At 46.5% G+C, this 21,242-nt stretch overlaps 1 protein-coding gene across 1 annotated transcript in view; it reads left to right on the forward strand.

The window, feature by feature from the left end:
• The window catches only part of Pde10a (phosphodiesterase 10A), a 196,122-nt gene that overhangs the window by 138,070 nt on the left and 36,810 nt on the right, over window positions 1-21,242 (forward strand). The window contains exons 6-13 of the mRNA XM_038340678.1: window positions 7,500-7,640; window positions 9,135-9,290; window positions 10,895-10,945; window positions 11,492-11,550; window positions 13,501-13,552; window positions 16,015-16,157; window positions 18,625-18,717; window positions 20,733-20,919. Of these exons, the coding sequence (XP_038196606.1) occupies window positions 7,500-7,640; window positions 9,135-9,290; window positions 10,895-10,945; window positions 11,492-11,550; window positions 13,501-13,552; window positions 16,015-16,157; window positions 18,625-18,717; window positions 20,733-20,919 (882 nt within the window). The remainder of the gene's footprint in view (window positions 1-7,499; window positions 7,641-9,134; window positions 9,291-10,894; window positions 10,946-11,491; window positions 11,551-13,500; window positions 13,553-16,014; window positions 16,158-18,624; window positions 18,718-20,732; window positions 20,920-21,242) is intronic.

The following is a 21,242-nucleotide window of genomic DNA, read 5'->3' on the forward strand; positions in this document are numbered from 1 at the left end:
GAAGATCTAAGTTATTCCTGGCACTGAATTTTTTTTTTTTATTTGAATCAATGCATCTGACCTTCCACATTAACAGGCTAAGGACAGAAACCACACGAGCATATTATTAGATGCAAAAGAGGCCTTGCCTTTGACAAAATCCGACATCTTTTCAGGATGAAAGTCTTGGAGAAGCTAGGGATATGAGGGATATATCAAAACATAATCAAGGCAGTGTATAATAAGCCCACAGCCACAGTCATGTCCAACAGACAAAAACTCAAAGCATTCCCATTTAGCTCAGAAATGAGTGGATGTCCACCCTCTCCTGCCCTGTGAGTATAGTTCTGGAAGCCTTAGCCAGAACGATAAGGTGGATGAAGGAGATAAAGGGGATTCTAAGAGGGAAGGAAAAAGTCAGATAGCTTTATTTTCAGATGATAAGATTCAATTCTATACACAAAAGACCCTAAAGAGTCCCCCAGGAGACTCTTACAGTCTGTCACACTCAAAGCAAAGTGGCGGAGTATGAAAGTAACAGTGGCTTTCTCTACAAATGACGGACGGACTGAGAAAGAAGCCAAAGAAACAATACTCTCAGAATAACCTAAAAAAAAAATCGGGAAAACTCTAACAAGCAAGTGCAAGATTTGCATGATAAAAACTTTAATAGGACCTAAGAAAGAAATTGAAGAAGATATCAGCAGATGGAAAGATCTCCCATGCTTATGGGTCAGCAGGATTAATACAGTGAGAATGGCTGTCCTAGCAAAAGGAACCTACAGATTCATTGCAACCCCCATCAAAATCCCAACACAGTTAGTTCTTCGCAGACCTTGAAAGCTTAGTTTTCAGATCTCTATGGAAACACAAAAGGCCCAAGTTAGCCTAAGCAATCCTGAATTCTAGGAATGCTGGGATTGTTTCCAGCCCAGATGTCGCGTCTTACTACAGACCTGTAATAATGGGAACAACTCTCTATTGGCATAAAGCAGAGCTGTGGATTAATAGAATGGACTCGGGGACTCATACGCGGACCCATATACTCCAGCAGCTACCCGATCTTCATCGAAGAGACAACCTGTGTGCACTGGAGAAAAGACGCATCTTCAACAAACGGTACTGGCCAAACTGGATGGCTGCACATAGAACAAACAGATCCTTCTCTTTCACCCTACGCACAGCTGAACTCTAAATGGAGCATCAGCCTGAATCTGAAGAAGAGAAGCCAGCTTTCTAAACACACCACTGAGATGCCTTCCCTTTTTCCTTTTCCCCCACAAGGGCTTGCTTGGTGGAGCAGGCTGGTCTAGAGCTCACAGCATCTTGGGATCCGACTTAGCCCATGCTTGTCCTGCCTCAGCTTCCCGTGTGCTGGAATTAGAGGTGGACCTCACCACTTGGGACAGAGTCTTTCTAAAACAAAATAAACTTCAAAACAAAAATTACCCATTTCAGTCACAGAATTATAAAAAAGCAACTGGAACAGACTTCCACAGAGACCTTAGCTGATCAGCAGACACCAAGGGTTAGATAAGGGGGGACAAGGCACAGAACCCTGCGCCTGGGAAGTTTTACTTTCCGTCTTTATAGATGGGCCCGTAGAGACGGCTTCATTTCTAAAATCGGCACCAATGAGAAGTATAATTTGCGAGTGGAATTCAGTTCTGCTAACCAAATTTGAAGGCCAGGTACTTCTTGCCAGAGGAAGCAAACAGAGCAGAGAAAGTGAAGCAGAAGATAGATGCCAACAAAAACTAAGACAAAACATACCAAGTGGCTGTGGAATCCTTATGCCCAGCCACTGTAAATCTACCTAGGCCGTCATGTTGTGCCATCTGTTAAGACGAGGAACAACCTGAACTGCTGAGTCAGGTCGTGCGAAAGCAAAAACAGAACCGGTGTCTTCTCAGGAAAAGAGCAGAGCCCCGGCACCACAGCCCGGGAGAGCTTCACTGGAGATGGGAGAGAAGCTCACAGCGAGGGAGAGAAGTTCTTATCGGAAGGAGGCATCTGCAGCAATGGTGGAGCTTTTAACAAAATGGATACACTGGATACTTAGTGCCCGCAGTTTGTAAGGGGAGCAATCTGCCCCCCCACAGTTGTTGACAGTGGAGGCAGCTCGAGGAGGCGAGTGACCATCATGCCAAGCTCTTGCTAAGTACCAGAGAGCTGTGCTACTGTGTTGGGCTTGTGAAGATCTCCTCTTCAGAGAAAACACACTTACAAGCCCTGAGTCAGGTGCCTAAGCTGTGACCTTTGCAGGAAGAGCCCCCCAGACCCTTCTACCCAATGCAGTCTCTGGTAAGGAGATACATTTTGTTGTTGTTGTTGTTGTTGTTGTTATTATCATTATTAAATTTTACTCTAAAGCAATGAAGGATACAATTCATAGAATGTTGCTTCTTGGTTACAAATTGGGGTGGAAATGGAAAAGCAGGGAAACCCAGTGTTTATGTTAGGACATAAAGCCGCAGCCTGAAACTGGTGCTGTTCTTATATTTAGCACCTAGTAGTTTACTCTCATTGTGATGTTTTTCATTCAGCTGTGGAGTAAATTCTAACCAACATTAAAAAGCGCCTTTGCCTTCCCTGTTAGAAATTCCTGGGACCTTGGTTCCTGCTTTCAGTCAGCCGCCGCCATCTAAATTTGCTTCCTAGCACTGCCATCTAGTGGTTCAGATGGAGAATAGCACAAGAACCTGGGTTTTGTCTTGTCCCTAGTGATTTTTTTCCTTTGGTTTTGTTTTTAAGTTTCACCTCCTATTTAATTTTAAAAAGTTTTTAAAAGTTAGCTTTCTAAGAGTGAGACCTAAAAGATCAACATTAAAATGAAATTTCATGAATGAAGTGATCTTTGAATTATTTGTTTCAGAAAATGTCTGGTGTGTATATTTGCCCCAAACAGTCTAGGTGGTAGATATCAATAAGACATATTTTCCTACTTCATTTAAATGGTATTATGTTTTTGTGAATTGTATTAATTTATAATTATTCCATTAATTATATTTGTCTATTCACTTGTAAATTTCTATAAATTTATTTCTCATATATATATGATATATATATATATATATATCCCTTCATTGAGCCCAGCTTCTTGGTACCAATCTTATCCAGTTTAGACTGTCTAGCTATATTTATATCTATATCTGCTTTTATCTCACAAATGTTGGCGGGCTCAGGACGTTGCTCTAACTGAAGATCTAGCTCTCTGCTCACCCCTTGCTCCTGGCACAGCCTCGTGCTGGTGGGCAGTGAGTCAGTTGCCCTGGCAAACATGGAGGAGGTTGAGGCTCCGAGTGTTGGGCTTTTCCTTGTGTTTAGATTTCTAACCTCTGAAGCACTCTTGTGCTACTAAGAGTTGTTTATACAAAGTCAGTGTAGGGATTGATTTTGGAGAGTCCAGCATTAGATGTCACAGGAGAGTAGCTGTGACTATCAGTAAGGAGTATTGATAGTGTATAAACTCCTGTCTGGTGGTATTCATCTATACAGAAAATGAAGGTAGTATTTTACTATCTTTTTTCCCCTGAGAAAGGGTTTCTCTGTGTTCCTGGCTGTCCTGGAACTTGCTCTGTGTTCAGGCTGGCCTTGAACTCATAAGGATCCACCTGCCTCTGCCTCCCTGAGTGCTCTGATCAAAGGCGTGTGCCACCACCGCCTGGCTGGATTTTGTTGTCTTAAAGTGCAAATAACCTCGTCACAGCTTTAGCTCAAAACTTCTATTGTTCTTGAAAAATAAAACCTCCCTTTCCCCTGCTGATGTCTTTAGTCCTTGTTCCATCCTATCATTTATTTATTGATTCAGTACAGCAGACTCATGGGGAAGAATGCTTAGTCTATTTCATGAAAAGAATTATTATCTTTAAATACCAAGAACTAAGGCAAGAGTCACTTGGCCATGGCACACATGGCACACATATGCACAGGCCTTTCTCCTGGCCTGTTTCTGGAGAGTACAGAATTTAGTGGGGCTTCCCCACTCTGGGCTGTGTAAAGCTCATCCCTGCCTGGAAGTTCTACCCCCCACCTCTGCCTTTCCCCCAGCCGTACCCCTGAGATAGGGTTTCTCTTTGTATCACAGCCCTGGTTGTCTGGAACCTGCTCTACAGACCAGGCTGGCTTCAAACTCACAGACCCGCCTCCTGCGCCACCACCACCTGGCCCGTGGAATTTATTTAATGACATTTTTGTTTGTTTGTAATAGCAGCTCTCTATACTTTCATTCAATTTGTAAAAGTCATGAAGATTGTACTACAGTCCCCAGACAGGTCATTCCATCGATGACTGACCCATAATGAGAAACGAAGGGCGCTTTTGAACAGGTGGTGTGTGTTGAGTTAAAAAGAGGGGTGGAGAGTCAGAGAGGGGGCTCAGAGGGTCAGAACTTCTGCTGCCAAGCCTGAAGTCCTGAGTTCAACGTCAAGATCCACATACAGACACAAAGTGAGAACTCTCTCCCACAGTTTGTCCAGTGTCCTCCACACACAATGATACATTCCTCAGTAGTCACACATAGGATAAATAAAGAAATCCAAGAAAAACTAAGAAGAGAGAAAAGAGCTGGGAGCCCTCACACAGAGGAGAGGAGTCAGCCATAAAGGTGGCCTTTGGGCTTCTGTCCTGAGCCGGCCTGCATCCCTCTGTCCTGAGCCAGGCTGTGCCTCTCTATCCTGAGCCAGCCTGCGGCCCTCTGTCATGAGCCCCTGGCTTTCTTATATTGCAGTATTTTCATGATTTTGATAGTGGATTTTATTAGGAACATTTCTGTCTCATGAGTATACGAAATCACAAACTTGTTGGTAAAGCCAGTATATTCCCCACTGTAAAGGATTACTCTTCTGTAATTATCCCTACGGAGTTTTCAAATTTTAGCAATTATGTGAACATTCCATAGCCTTCTCTTTTGAGCAAGCCCCAACTATAGGATGGCTTTCCGTGGGCACAGCTTGCCTGAACCTTTTACATCATATACACACCCTCTACCCATGACTGCACGGGAGTGTGGGGATGTGCAAGATCTTTGAGGTCAGGACTTTGCCGTGAAGACAGAATTAAGGATGTGGTCCAGGGGCTAATTGCTAAGCCTCTAAAAAAATTAAAATCTGTGCATTGTCTGTCTTTGGAGTGAACGACTACAACCTAAAACAAGAGAAAACGTAAAGCTTCCTTTGGACGCTTGCTCTAGAGTATCCTTTCTGTTAGATCCTTCGTGGCCCATTCTTTGTCCAGTCACGGAGTTAAACCCAAGTTCCTCCCCTGCTGCTGTCTTTGATGGGGGAAAAGTCGGATGCCCAGAGCCTGGCTCCTCACGGTCATCCCGAGTGTGAAAAGTTGTTGCCTGTTCTTGTTTTTCTTCTTGCTAAATACACTGTGGTCTTTGTTTTTTTCTTGCGATCGTCTTCCTCCTCTCCTCCCATCATGCTCTGTTCCTCAGTCTGGAGAGAGGACTACTGACTCTCAGTAACCCCTAGCGCTATGACAGCCTCCTTCCCTCACTGCCATGCGTCCGAGCAGATAGTAGAATTCTCCTAAGTTTAAACACAGCGGCACCTCCGGGGTGAGCACATCCCTATGAATTCTTGGCCAGGGAGGACCCTAAACAAGACAGTTGGTTGCTACTGTTGTTGGTTTCCCACCAGCACTAAATGGTGTGACAACCACAAGACACAGATAAATCAGGCAGGAACTGAGCTGGAAGTGTCCTCCCTGCTGGCTGACCCTCACCGGCCCAGAAGGTGCCATGCAGGCTGTTGGAAGAGTTCTCGGCAGCCTCACTCACCTGCTGGGGTCCTGGGCCAGGCCAGGAAGCTGCTGTTGCTGTTGCTGTTTTGCTCCATGCACGTGAGGTACCCATCAAATGGCTGTCTACAAGCTGTCAATTCAGCGCTCCCTTCCTCTTTGATCAGAGAAACTTCTCTGCAGTGAACAGAGCCCCAGAACGGGTTCACATGTAGTGAAGAGGATCCAGGGAAAGATCCAGGAGCACTGGGAAGCTCCAGGGTTGCATCGAATTAACACGTGCTAGCAGTTTTTAAAGTAGCTCTGATTCTAGCCTTGAAAAAATAGGATGGGCCATCATTTATCATTTAATCCATCCTCATCTCTGAGTGTGCACTTGTACTCAAGCATACGGGGCGGCACCCTTCCAACAGAACTGTTTGAATATCTCTTCCACATGCACTTTGTTGGGTAGCAGACCTTCCTGAAGCTCAGGTCTATTTCTCAGTGCTGGGGAACACAAGTCTTGAATGTAGCTCTTGGCTCTGTTTGTTTGTTTGTTTGTTTTGTTTCATTTTTTGAGACAGGGTTTCTCTGTAGCTTTGGAACCTGTCCTGAAACTAGCTCTTATAGACCAGGCTGGCCTCGAACTCAGAGAGCTGCCTGCCTCTGCTTCCCGAGTGCTGGGATTAAAGCATGCACCAACACCGCTGGGCCCTGTTATTTTTAAACTGCCAGAGTTAGGACCATGCCCAACTCTGCTCTTCTCTTCTATCTCTTCTCCCCTCCCTTTCCCTTTTTGTTCTCCCTCCCTTCTTCCCCTCCCTCACTCCTTCCCTGTTGGCTTAACCAAGAATCTTAAACATGTAGAAGTCTTTGTCCTGTGAGTAGAAGGCAGCTCCGAGGAGGAAGGTGGGAAGCTTGGAAAGCAGGCGTCTGTGGAAGTCCCTAGTGGAGCTCCGTCTCCAGACAGAGAGAGCTTCCTCGGTCATTGCAGCACTGACCACGGCAGGGTAGGCGATGTGGGCCAGCTGACACGGCTGCTTTATCTGTAAGGTGGAAGTAAGGCGTCCAGTAGAGTTTCCCAGAACACACTGCAAAGTTCCAAATGGATGGATAGCCATGTTACACCTTTGATAGTTAGAATATGATTTAAACATTTTATTAAGTGGAAAATAATTTAGAACATGGCTAGATTTGTCAAAATAATTGATCCTAATATTCTTGGGAGTGGATTTTAAAAAGAAAAAGCCAAAAATCTTTGCCCAGAGTCACTCTGTGAGCGGAGATCTCTTAAGAGTAGCCACGCCTCTGCAGTGAGGACAGCGCCTTCTTAATTCATGGTACCCCGAATCTGCAGTTTCAGCTCGAGCCTTGTGAGTGATAGGGTCTCAGCAGTGTTCTGAGACGGTGGGAAGGCAATGACCATCACTCAGCCCCGGGCTTAGCATGAATTGTTTGGCATGGTAGAGTCGAGGGTCTTGTAGCAAGATACCATCTTCATTTCACGTTGTGACCTGTTCTGAAGAGGAGGCTAACGTGAGCATTTCTGTGCCTGTAATGTTGGTGAATTCTGATGCCAAACGTGCATTCCGTGTGAAGCGGGAACGAGACTTGGCTTTAGGTTCCCTGTCTGCTCCCCGTGAAACCTTGCATCACCCGCGTCTTTTCCTGTGCCTGGCTCCCAGACTTTATGGGACCTAAGTAGGTAACACTCTGCCAGTGCTCTGGAGTCTTGTAGATATTGGGCAAAGGCGGGGATCATCACCTAAATCATCGTCTTTTCTTCTTCCTAGAGTCTGTGTGTGTTCACACCACCTGGAATGAAGGAAGGTCAACCCCGGCTTATCCCTGCAGGACCCATCACCCAGGGCACCACCATTTCTGCCTATGTGGCCAAGTCCAGGAAGACGCTGCTTGTGGAGGACATCCTTGGGGTAGGGCGCTTTGACTCTCATGGTCTCAGGGTTTATTCGAAAAGAGGATACATTATTTTGATCTTATTTAATTTGTTTCAAAATTAATTATAAACGCGTTAAAAGAAGATGCAGATCAATGCACGAATCTGCTCATGGTTCAGCTTTTATGTCCAGAAAATCACACCAGTTGTGCTTCCTGTGAGGTAGCGCTCTTATTTCAGCACACGCCACCATGGCTAACCAGAGTAAGACGTCAGTAGCTATGCGAATAGCCAGTGCCTGCCTGATGAGTCATGTCCATGCTGCTGCAGGACCGACTGTCCCATGTGAAGGGTGTCCTGCAGCGCCTAGTGGCCAGTTCTCAGGAGTCATTCTGTTGAGGTGGGCTTGTAGGCTTCTGGGTAGTAAAAGACAGAAGCCAGCTGGCACGAGTCAGGTGTGGCTACTCTCCAGCCACTTAACTCTGCTGGTGTTTCTCACTCCCCACCTGTGAGGCCAGCATGGCAGAGTCTGATGTCAGGTCTCCAACCCACTGTTGGCGTCTCATTCCCTGCCTTCCCGCCAGTCAGAGCAGCAATCACGGGAGCAGGCCTGAGCTCGTCCTGAGTCTTCTCAGTGACAGAGGTACCAGCAAAATTGTGGCCGCCAAAAGAGATGACAGATAGATCCTCGGTGCAGTCTCTCAAGTGTGTTCAGGCAGATGTCTGATGTATGTCACTGCAGGGGGTGTAGGCTTCATAGGTGACAAATACACGCAGTAACACAGGCAGAAGGAGCTTGTTCTGTGAAACAGTTGAACTGGAGACTTGGAACCTGGCTTCTGTTTTGGGTTATTTTTTTTGTCAATGATTTACCTAGAACTAATTAACTGTTGCTTTATTGAAGAAGAAAGAAAGGCAGGGTCTAAAGTGGAGGTGGGGGAGGCGGGAAGAATCAAAGAGTAGATGCCCCGTGGCTTCTCACTTGAAAATGCTCTGTCCTGGGTGCAGCCGTTCAAAGACTGAAAGCCACCTGAACACGTTCGTGTCTCTCTTGATTCAGGAAGGGTTTTCTGTGTTCTGTTCACTTCGCACATATGGTAAAAACCAAGTGTATAGAATTGCTGTCTTGATAGTAATCATTTTCTTTGCCCTGTGCTGGCTTGTAGAAATTTTAGCTAAGATAGAATACTATTAAGTCAAACCCACTTTCATGTAATGATAACTGATTGATAATGGATGACTTGAATGCATAATTTGGGCTCTGGAAGTTCAATTCAGATGAAATAGTCAGCATGACCTTGAACACGGAAGGGAAGGCATGTTTGTGAACATGCCTCTTCACACAGTGTTTGCCTGTGCATACATCTGCAAAGCCTGGGTGGCTCTGGCAGAGCAGGTGAGGGGACCAGTGCCAGACTTGGCGATAGCCCTTCTCACTCTCACGTGAACTGACAGCTGCTGTTCATGCTTAATGCGTGTACATGCAAAGCTAAAATGCTCAGGTCCGAGTCTTCTCTCCTTTGATTTGCAGGATGAGCGGTTTCCAAGAGGCACAGGCCTGGAATCAGGAACTCGAATCCAGTCTGTTCTTTGCTTGCCCATCGTCACTGCCATTGGAGACTTGATTGGCATTCTTGAGCTGTACAGGCACTGGGGCAAGGAGGCCTTCTGTCTCAGTCACCAGGAGGTGAGGCTCAGACACTAGCACTGGGGCTGGAGAGGTGGCCCAGGGGTTCAGAGCACTGGCTCTTCTCACAGAGGACTGGGTTCATTTCCCAGCACCCACATGATGGCTCACAACCATCTGTAACTCCAGCCAGGGGCTTCGACACCCTCTTCTGGAAGGCACACATGTGACATGCAGACAAAAAGCCTGTAATGTGAGTTAAAATGGGCATTTAAAAAACATTTAAAAAATGTCTTTTGGCCTCCTGCCCTCACTGGTGGCACCCACCAGTGCTGAGTGCATGCATGAATGGATATGCATATGTGAATGGAGGTACATACGTGAATGGATGTGCATATGTGAATGGATGTGCATACGTGAATGGATGTGCATACGTGAATGGATAGGGAAGTCACTGTTTGCCTGACTGTATTTGGCTGCAAACAGTAGTGTATTCTTAAAAACCTGTTTTCTTGAGCTGCTGTTTTTAGAGGAGACTGGCTAAATTAGAAATACACTTTTTTTTTTATCTGTATAAAAACATCTTAACCAAAAATGTGCTTCGGCGAATATGAAGCCAAGTGCAAAATGGCGTCCTGACTGTCTTGTGTCTTCCTGAATGTGTCCTCTTCCTCGGCTACGTGCACACGTGCCATGCTCCAGTTGCGTTGGCTCACACAGCATCACCACCACGCTCTCCTATGGCGGATAGACCAGGTCCCTGCAAGTGGTCTGGCTTCACCCACTTCCTGAATGGCCAACCCCTTGTTTCCAGGGATGTCCTGTGCAAAGAAGTCTTGCTTTCCTGTGGGGTGGAGTCAGGGCCCTGTCACCTCATAGCAGCTGCCCCTAGTGCCTGTGCATGGGACCTGTGTCCTTCCTTCTGTCCTGCTGTGTGCTCCCACGGCTCCCATGACCGTTCTTTCCACTACACAGGACACTTCTGTCCTGCCCAGCCTCGCCCTTACTTCCTCCTTTGTCTCGAGCACCTAGAGCTAGCACCTGTGCCCAGGAAGGACGTGCAGAGTGGAAGACAGTAGCAGAAGTGGACTATGTCCTGGAGTCAGGGTAGGGGGTAGGATTGGTGGACAGTGCGAGGATCCGAGGGGGTTCCCTGGCACCCCTTTATAAAAACCATGTGTGGCAATGTGGGTGTCTGTAGTCAGACCTGGGGAGCAGAGATGGGAGGGTCCATGGGACTCTGTCCTGCAGGTACAGTCCAATTGCTGCTCTCTCTACTGGTGAGCTCTTGCTTCAGTGGAGGTAGACATTTCTGAGGTTTCTCTCTGGCCTTCACACATGTGCGTGTATTTGTGCACATATAAGACACATGGAAATAAAAGTGGAAACATGGAATATAGCCTTCAGTCCTCGGATGCATAGAGTATACATAGGCTCAGTATTCTGCCCTCTTAGGGACGCCACACAGGCTTAAAGAGGCAATTAGAGGTATTTCAATTAAATTTTTGTCACCCAGAAAAATATTATTTAATATTAAAAGAAGATAATGTAGCCAACTGAGATGGCTCAGCAGGTAAAATGACTTGGTGTGGAAACCTGATGCTGTGGAAACCTGATGGCCTGCGATCGAGTTTTTCTGACATGCACATATGTGTGTTTTTTAGGTCGCAACTGCCAATCTTGCTTGGGCTTCCGTAGCAATACACCAGGTGCAGGTAAGTCTTTTGGCGTTCTCACAAGGGCACCCCAAGGCAGCAGTAGTGGAGGCTAGGGTCGAGGCCAGTAAGCGATCCCCAGCTTTGCTTTTGGATGTAATATTTTATATCTTTTTATATCTGAACAATGTCATCTATGTAATCCCTTATGCTCATTTGTAAGCCATTGTAAATCTCTTGGTGCGTTGTTCTTTGCATGACAAGAAGAAAGGGTAATGGCAGGGTGATGGCAGGAGCAGCAGGGGCTCCTGGGGCCACAGAGTGTGTTGGGCACTTGCCGGATTTGGAGGTGGAAGCAGGTGTGTAACCCATCAGGGTGGAGAGTGTCGGGCGCTGCTCACAGCTCCTTGCCTCAGTGAGAGAGTATGTGTCCCAGGTGGGAGAGCTGAGCAGTGATCCCTGAAAGGATAAACACTCTGAACAGGGGTTAGCATGTTGCATTTTTCAAGAAGTAAGACCTATAGCGGTTGTGTAAACAGCACTCTGGGGTCTGCTCCTAAGTCACCAGAGCTCCCGGATGACTAGAAACTGTTGTCTGTGTGGCAGGTGTGCAGAGGTCTCGCCAAACAGACCGAACTCAATGACTTCCTGCTCGATGTATCAAAGTAAGTGTTGTACCTCCTGCCCCTCTGCTTCTCCTGACCTTGGTGGCACTGGTGGAAGTGCAGGTCCCCATGGTGACATCTGAATCTGCTGCACGGGGCATGCAAACATTCTGGGGAGAGTCCTTTGTCACTTCGTGGATTACAGAATTGCATCTTTGTCTGTGTGTGCAGTGATCTTAATCTGACATTTATACTGGAAACAGAAGATGCCGCCACTGATTTCTCTAACCGTTTCCAAGATGTGGTCTCTGGCATTTTCTAACAAGGTCACTCCACACAGCATTATTAACAATGCCATTGCATTTCTGGTGCCCTGTTTGCTATTATGAGAAAACATTCCGTTTCTCTGAAGCTTGAACTAGGTCACCTCCCCGGGTTGGTAGTGAAAGCTATTACAGATATTTATTAAATTATAGGTTTGTGTTGACTTTGCATTCTACAGGGTGGGGGGGGGGCGCTTCTGTCTACACAGCCTTCCTCATTAATAACAAAACCTTAAAGCTCAGGATATGGTCACCTGGGTCATGTCCTCCTACCAGTTTAGTAACTTGGGGAGGCACCTACTATCCCTGGCCTCCAGCGGCATTGTGGCAGGTATTGGCTTCTCCTGGCCCTGCCGCTGCTTCCTAAGTCCTCACTAACACACTCCGGAACCCAGTGGACTGCTCAGGCTGGAGTTGCCGGCTCACTTGGGAGCTGCTCTCTGGGATCTGAAATTAGAGACATGTAGCTCTAGTGATTGCTCATTCAACTCTATGAACCCTGTCAAATGTGATGGGGACCATGATGATGTTAACTTCAGAGCACACAAAAAGGGACGCTGAGCTTCTCTCTGGTCAACACATTTGCACATTTTGGAAGTGTCCCAAAGTCAGCTGATTCCCCACGTGACACATTAAGACTTCCTGCCTTCTGCTCAGGTAGGAGACTCACTCACTCCAGGGCGGTCTTCTCCTAGGCACGAGCTCACAATACAGTGCAGTCCTCAGTTCCGTGGCTCTCAAGTGAAGGAGAGCATCATCCTCCATCACTGTATCATGGTATCACAGTACACAGTACATGTTAATTTCAGAGCATGGCTGAAATCCTCACAGAGCCAGCAAACCATATCGAGTAGTTTTTAATATATTGTGTGATGGCTAGCTGTTGGAGGTTATATCTTAGTGAGTGTCTCATTGCCTCTACAACACACTCCTGCCATTGAACATGCATTTTACCTTAATAAAACAATTACAGGTCCTTGGGTTCCAACTGCTTGCATTATGGTATTTCTTCTCAGGTTAGTTCTTCTGATTTCTCAGTGCAGTTTGCCTTCTAATTTTATTTTTTTCAGCAAGCATGCACCTGAATCCAGTCCTACGTAGTTTATATTACAGCCTTGCTCCCTCCTCTCTATTAAGCAATGATATAATTACTGGATGACTCTACTGTACTAAGGCAATGATAAAGCTTCATTGATTGTTTTTAATAATTGTAACTGAAGGTTTCTCTCCCACCCACCAGTTCTCAAATAACCACTCTGAGGCTTAATATTAATTACAAACAGTTTGGCCAATGGGTCAGACACTGTTTGGCCAATGGTTCAGGCTTATTACTAACTAGCTTTTACATCTAAATTAACCCATTTCTGCTATTCTATATTTTACCATGAGGTTCATCATTTGTCACCTCACATCTTGCTTCTCCATAAGCTGCTGGTGTCTCCCTGACTCCTCCTTTTGTCTCCCTTTATCCATGCTTGGATTTCCTGCCTAGCTATTGGCCAAATTAGCTTTTTATTAACCAATGGTAATAAAACATCTTCACACCATACAGAGGGGTTATCCCACGTCAAATAATATTAAGCGTATTCATTTATTTAAATGTGGAACCCATAAACTGTGTTGAGAACTTCACATGCACCATGCTGTTTGTAAGGTTGCTCATGAAACTTGTGTTTGTGTTTTTCAGGACATACTTTGATAACATAGTTGCCATAGACTCTCTACTTGAACACATCATGGTAGGTGTTTTTGGTTTTGACTGTGATTTTTCCTTCCACCCTTATGTTCTTGGTCTTTACTCTTAGTGTGGCATTTTGTGTGTATTTGATGAATATGCTCTGTTAATCATCATGAGTTATGGCTCTTTGAGACCCCCTGTCTTTCTTCACCTTTGTTGAGAACTTGGGGAGGACCCTGGGACACTCTGGTTTAAACAGCTATACTTGGAGAAAGCTTGATTTTGCTTCCTGTTCTCCAAGGCACTTTCTGTATGAGTCAAAGTAGGGAGCCCTCTTGAGGCTGATCCTAAAGTTCAGTCTCCTTAAATCAAGTCTCAGTGGCCCTCTCCTGGAAGTGGGTGCACTGAGAACTGTTTCACAGTGATTCCAATGGCTGCATCATCTGTGTCTTGAGATTTTTGCATTGGCTCTTCTCCCATGGCTCTTCTCCCACCCTGTGGGCTCTCAGTGCAACCTCTTCAGCATTGGTCATGCTCAGTCGTTCAATTTTCTGAGTTTTTCTAGATGTGTTCCCCCTCCCTCCTTTGTTGGTCCCATGTGTTGACAGCACTGTCTGCTGTTTCTGTTTGGTGGCTGACTCTTCTGTGTTTGCTTCATCCCTAGAATTTGCTTCCTTATTGAGTTTTCCCTCATGTTTGACTCACCTTTCACCCACTTTGTGAGCTATGTTGTCCAGCTCCTGAGTCACATCCCTTCATTTGAGCCCCGAATCTGGTCACTGATGGTTCTGGAAGGCAGATCCTACGATATTTAATGAGTGTTTCAGTTACCCTGCTGTCTTGAGCCTGCACACTGGGGAGTCGGGAGCCCCGGGGAGCTATTGTGGTGGCCGGCTTTCTCATTTTCCTGTTTCCTCCAGGCCCTACTACTTCCCCATTGTTTCTGTCTATTCTGTGCGAGTGTTCCTGGTATGTTGTCTTCACTTGGGTGTAGGTCACCCACCACTGTTTAGCTAGCGGGAGGCAGGCTGACAGCAGTGACAGGAAGCCGCCTTGACACAGCGCTTGGTGACAACACACACTGACAGACTCATGTGCTTCAGAGACGGGGCTTGGGGATGCTGCTGGCGGAAATGTGGCCGAGGGCATTTCAGAGTGCAGGGTGTTAACAGTGATAACTAGAAAGAGAATGGGTTGAGGAAAGAAGAGGGATATGAATGAGAAGGAAAGTGTATAGGCGATAAGATTAGAAATAGCAGGAAATATTAGGATGGGTATGAGGAAGGAAACATTTACAAAAGGTTACTTGAACAGAAGCTAGAAGATGACTACAACAAAAAAATACAGAAATGTAAATAAAAATTAGCAAATGAAAACGAGGGGGCAGTGAGATGGCTCAGGAGTTACAAACCCTTGCTGACTTTGGAGAGACATAGCGGTTCTCATCACTCACATCTGGTGGCCACAGCCCAGGGGACCCAGCATTCTTCTGGCCCACAGCCCAGGGGACCCAGCATTCTTCTGGCCCACAGCCCAGGAGACCCAGCATTCTTCTGGCCCACAGCAATGGCCACCCACACATATTTGCATGCATTAGCACACAGAGGTTTTCCAAAAGGAAGCGAGTGAGATAGAAACAATTAGTTCTGTGTTTCTTCTTAGTTGGGATAAATGTAGTGGTCCACTTGCCTTGGTTGTGTTTTGGAGCTAGCTCTGTGGGTGGAGAGGGCGTTGTTACTGTCAATAATCCAAATAAGTGAAACACATTGGCCAGTCTGGCCTCCTTCCCGAGAGCAATGTCTGTTTTGGACTCAGTCTATGTGTGCTTGGCAGGGCGTTTCCAACCCACTGACACCCTAGCTCATAGGACCAAGCTTTCTGTGGTTTCCTAACCTGAAACTATGCTTGCCAGTGTTCTGGCACTCTCCTCTCCATAGGCCCTTCCTCACTCTTGGAGCTTCAGGTAGAGAAAGCAGAGAGGCGAGAAGGGGCTAGAACTTCTGGCGCTCTGAGCTTGGAATGCTGTCTTCTGGCACAGGCACAGCCAGAGTCTGTTTCATATACTTCCTATGCAGTCTCACTGTGTAGCCCTGGCTGCCCCAGAGATCAGAGTTCCGTTTCCTTCTGCCTTCAGGATTCTGGGATGAAAGGCATGGGCCTCTATGCTTGGAGTATTCCATAGTCTATCCAGTCATAGACAGCAACCAGACCATGTGGGTGCCGGCCCTAGTGCTGACGGAGACAGCCCAAGACGCCAGGAGCAACCCGAGAAGTTCCTGGAAAGAACTCAGAGAGCTTGAGGATGCTCAGGAAGAGAGACCAGTCGCTGGTCAGCAGGTCAAGGACAGTGCTCTAGTATTTCAGCACCAGCAGGAGCGTGGGCACCCGTGAACTGTTTGTCCCTGTTGTATCTGCTGGGATCAGCACACAGACAGACTTAACATGCAATGTTCATTGTGCTAAGGCTCACGGTAACCAGCTTCGATTTCCCACCAGTTTACTCTGGCTTCTCATTTGCCTCAGATATATGCAAAAAATCTAGTGAACGCCGACCGCTGCGCGCTCTTCCAGGTGGACCACAAGAATAAGGAGCTGTATTCGGACCTGTTTGACATTGGGGAGGAGAAGGAAGGGAAGCCCGTCTTCAAGAAGACCAAGGAGATCAGGTACAGCTGGAGTGGCCGTCCCGGCTTCGATGCAGATGCGCAGGTCTCCTGTCGTCCGCTTCTCTGTGCCTCTTCACAGGTGTGCTGACAAGGCTTGTCATACTCTGATATCATTCCCACCAGGACCCGCCTCCTGAAGGTAGTGCTTCTGGGAATGACATTGCTGTGCCAGCGAAACCGCGCCTAGGAAGCATTAGCGTCACTCCTGGAAATGCCGTCTTCCGGAGGCGGTCCTTTTGGAAATCATGTTGGAAAAACTTACTAGTGCTCCCAGGTAGGTAAAGGTCGCTCCAGCTGCAACCGGCAGGCTCCTGTGTCTAGGAGCAGGGTGAGCGTAACCAACTCAGCCCCTGCTGCTTCCCAACTTGTGAGGAGAGGAAATTGAGGACTCGAACACCTCCTGAACCTGGCCGTTGACTGGATCAGCTACCCGTCTGCTGCATTTTGAAATGAAAGCCTTCCTTGTTTCCTTACGTGGCAGCTACTGTCATTTCCATGGACAGATGGCCTTTACTTGTTGGCAGAGTCCTGGTGGCTCAGTCTTGTCACAGCCTGGAAGCCTACAAGGAGCACTAACAGGTGGAGGAGTCGAGCATCATGTGCAGATGTCAAGTCCCTTTCACCCTTCGCCTCTTCTTGCTGTGTCCACTTTAACCTTCCAAATAATATCTGCAAAATTCTCTAGTGAAGCACCATGTCCTCACTAATTAATGTTTTCCATTTGGCTGTAAATGGAAGTTTCTGCCCTGCCCGGTCCCAAAGAAACATACACAAGCTTATATTAACTATAAACTGTTTGGCCTATTAGCTCAGGCTTATTATTAACTAGCTCTTACAACTTAAATCAATCCATAACTCATATCTCTGTTTAGTAACATGGCTTGGTACCTTTTCTAGTGCAGCATTTTTTTTCTTGCTTTCTCTGCATCTGGGTGGTGACTTCAGACTGAGGCTTTCCTCTTTCCAGCATTCTCCTAGTCTGGCCGCCCTGCCTATGCTTCCTGCCTGGCTACTGGCCAATCAGCATTTTATTAAACATATGAGTGATAAATCTTTACAGGGTACAAGAGCACTATCCCACAGCACCCCCCCTTTTCTTTTCAAAACAAGAGGGGACCAGGCGGGACAGAAACTTCCTTTTACAAATGTCGCTGACGAGAGGCAACTACATCCATATTTGGCTGCTTCACCATATTAGAAAACTGATCCCACAGGACAAAATGAGGCCAGCCACAGGCTGTTGCCACTCTGCCCCCGGCACTTTTGTTTCTAGGGTGATGGGTCCTGTGTTACATGACCACACAATGCTGATGTAAAGGCACCGTCAGAGTACATGGGGCGTTACATTTTGTTTACTTCTTGGTTTGGTTCTAGCTCCTGACTTGCCAGCTTGGTGATAGTCACGCAGTTAAACTGGTTTTCCTTGCCTTGACTTCGAGTATTGCTCACACCGCTGGTGCAGATCTGACTGTGGAAACAGCGGCTCACATTTCCAAGCACAGGGAGTAGGAGTGGAGGGAACCAGGCTATGGCTTTGCCGGGACTGGTGGATGCTGGCCGCCAGCATCACCGAGAACGGAAGGAATGTCCCCATTCACACGGCTCTCAGCCTGAGCTAGACAAATGCATGCCATAAGGAAACTCTGGCTTGGCTTGTGGTGTCTAATTTGGGCTCCTGAAAGCATGAGGGAATGCAGAAGGTGGCAACTTTACATTTCACACAGTGCTGGTCCTTTGTGGGATGTTTCAATTCTGTGTTGGGTCAGTGCCCTTTTGAGATATGAAAACTCTTAGCGTGAGTTGAAGATGTATATCTTGTCACTAAATTTTGAAATAAACACATGAATGATTATAATACATAAAATATAATAATGTGAAAATTATCTATCAGGATGAAAATATAACCAAACACCATCAGTTTGTGTACGGATCCTGATTGTTTTTAAGATGAGCAAATGTTTCTCTGTTTAAGATGATTTAAATTGTTTAAGATGATGCACTGTTTCTCTGTGGTACATGGGTTACAGACAACAGATACTCCGTGTTCTGCGTTCAGAAAGGTCAACAGAGCTGAGTCCGGGCTGCACATTGTGACTTAGCGAGCCCAACTGTGTGGGAAATCCGCTAAGAAAGCGCACGCACTGTGACCAATGAGCTGACTTGCTGGTGTGGAGAGGTTGTTGGTGGCCAGTGTTAGAGCCCAACAGAGAGTCTTCTGTTTCACTTCTTAGTCAGTGACATTCTCAAGTTAGTAGGTATTTAATCTTCCAACTTGGTTCTGAGCTAGCCCTGTAGGGTATTTTGCTGATTCCCTTTGATGTATCTTATAAGATCATTTAGGATATATAAATATAAAATTAATACGTATTCTTAAAAGTTCGGTTCAACATTTGACAGTGAAAAGCTTTGTAACTATTTGATGGCATCGCCATCTAATTAGCATGTCCCTGTTTTTTTGTTTCTGCAGGTTTTCAATTGAGAAGGGGATTGCTGGCCAAGTGGCAAGGACGGGGGAAGTCCTGAACATTCCAGATGCTTACGCAGACCCGCGTTTTAACAGGTGAGAGGGGAGTTTGTCCCTTGTCATTTCTCCCTTGAGGTTCCCTGGCTGAACCCTCTTTGATGGGGTCTGTTATCCCAGCCTGTTATCAGTGGTCATAGCATGGTCTGAGGCTATTCATACATCAGTGTTCCCTGCTGGGGCCTGACAGAGTCCAGTGACAGAGTCAAGTGACAGAGCTATGGCTTCTCCTGGTGGCCTTGTCACGATTTTGTCACACTGTGCTGTCTCAATGTGTGCATACTTGCCACACGGGAATCATGAATTGGGTTTTAAATCATCCTGTCTGGTTTGTTGAGTTAGGCCCTGTCCTGCATCCACTATAGACAGAACTGGTGTCGGTTACTTGATCTCTCTGCACCTCAGGGTCATCCTCTTTGAAATGGGTGTGAAAACGCCTACTTGTAATGGCTTCTTAGCACTGCAGATAGATCATTCTCGTAAGAGCTCTGGAAACTTTGCTACACACACAACACAGATCGAGTAAGCCGCCCAGCTGGGATATGGTTACAGTGTGGTGTTGAGATTTCCATTGGGAACTTTTTACGCATCTCGGATTCTGGAGAACTTGACATCAAAGTATATGCACATTTTCTATCCTTTGAAATTAGAAGTCACAAGGTAGATGCCGAGACTGTTAGTTGACAATGGTGTTTAGTTGATACATATGCATGACTCACATTGAAAGCAGTATGATTGTCCGGAAGTCTTTCCTGTCATTAATGATAGCTGTTAGACATGCAGGACTGCATATAGAACCACAGTGGTATGCTGGTGATGTTCTACCAACAAGCTGAAAATACTAATAACCTTCCATTTCCCCAGGCAAGCTTGCGTGTCCTTACTTACACTGCTCAAATATGGAAATTATTGCTCGTCATTTAAAAATCTTTATGTAAAATTGGGGAGTCAGACTATTGAAAAAATAAAAAGCAACCATCAGATTGAGGGGGACCCTGGCAAAGCATGTGAGGTCATCATCTTAGTGTCTAGATTGTATGAGACCTCCCCATAAAGGGCAGAGTCTGTGGGGCGCTTCACCAGAAAGGATGCGTTCATGGCCACTTAGTGCATGGAAAAAAATAGGGCCCAGCGTCTTCTAGTGTGCACCAGGGCAAGAGGCTCTCTAAAGCAGGTGGGAGGGGCAAGGATTGTTCAGTGAGAGGGACCCTCCAGTCTACCCTACTCCTACACATACACCAGGGGAAACGAAATCATTTGTCCACACAGAGATTCAGGTGCAAATTTTCTCAACAGTTTTACTCACAAGAGCCAGTAACTATCTATTAACCAGTGACGTTGTCCAGTAAGTGAAGAATGTATACATGAAATGTGCCATCAGTAGAGACCTGGATGGTTTATAAACATAATGGGTAGACAAGGGAAGCCGGGCACTGCGGACTCATGCACACCCCCGTGCTGGTTCTGTGACTGATTCTGGGGAACCCAAAGCATCGCCTCGGATCAGGAATCAGCAGACCCTCCACTCTGAAGGGCGTGCTAGTGAGGAGTTTTGCTTTCATCTCAACCACCCCCAGATGAGTGTGGCTGTGTACCACTTGGGTGACAGGCATGGTTGCAGAGTCCTGCTCTAAACCTTAATGTGAATATTCCCATTTAAAATAGCAAGTTACCAGTCTCATAAATATGACCAAGTTAAGAGGAAGACAGTTTACCAGACTTCCCGCACTCTCTTTTGAATCACCTATCTTGTCTGTTTACTTAATGATCCCAATGTGGAGAGCCCAGTCGATAGGCCAGGAGCCTCCAGTGGGAAACCATTGTAAACAAGACTGAGCAAGCTTGGATCTTCGTGAAAATGTTTCAACAAAACGCTTTCATTTTTACACCATCTTGAATCCTGGGTGCCGTTCCAACACACACACACACACAGACACACACACACACACACACAAGCTATGGGAGCTACGTTGAGATTCATGGTGATTGGCATTCATTGTCTTTACCGCTGGTCTTTCATACTGGTGACAGAGCCGTCCCTTTCGCTTCCACAGGGAAGTCGACTTGTACACGGGCTACACCACCCGGAACATTCTGTGCATGCCCATCGTGAGCCGCGGCAGCGTGATCGGCGTGGTGCAGATGGTCAACAAGATCAGTGGCAGTGCCTTCTCCAAGACGGACGAGAACAACTTCAAGATGTTTGCCGTCTTCTGTGCTCTGGCCTTGCACTGTGCTAACGTAAGCATGCCTCTGGACTCAGCGCAGCCTTCGCGCCCAGGCTGCTTGCTTTTGTTCATGTCTGTTTCCTGCTCACGCCTGCTTTACAAAGTACCTCACAGTGCCTGAGGAAAACTATCTCCTGAGGCTGTGAGCGGATCTCAAGGTGTGAGTTTGTTCAGAAAGAATTGTTCATGTACTGATGGAGCGTGAAGCACTGGCCTTGCGGCTCATGTCTGCTGGGAAAGTGAAGGTGCTGCCTGGTATTTGTCATACACGGTAGACTAGGGAGTCTTTGCTAGGCGGGAGCAGCCACTCATGTCTCCTGGCCAGGGAAGGTCTGC

The sequence above is a fragment of the Arvicola amphibius genome, chromosome 8 (genome assembly GCF_903992535.2).
Source record: "Arvicola amphibius chromosome 8, mArvAmp1.2, whole genome shotgun sequence".
NCBI lineage: Eukaryota > Metazoa > Chordata > Mammalia > Rodentia > Cricetidae > Arvicola > Arvicola amphibius.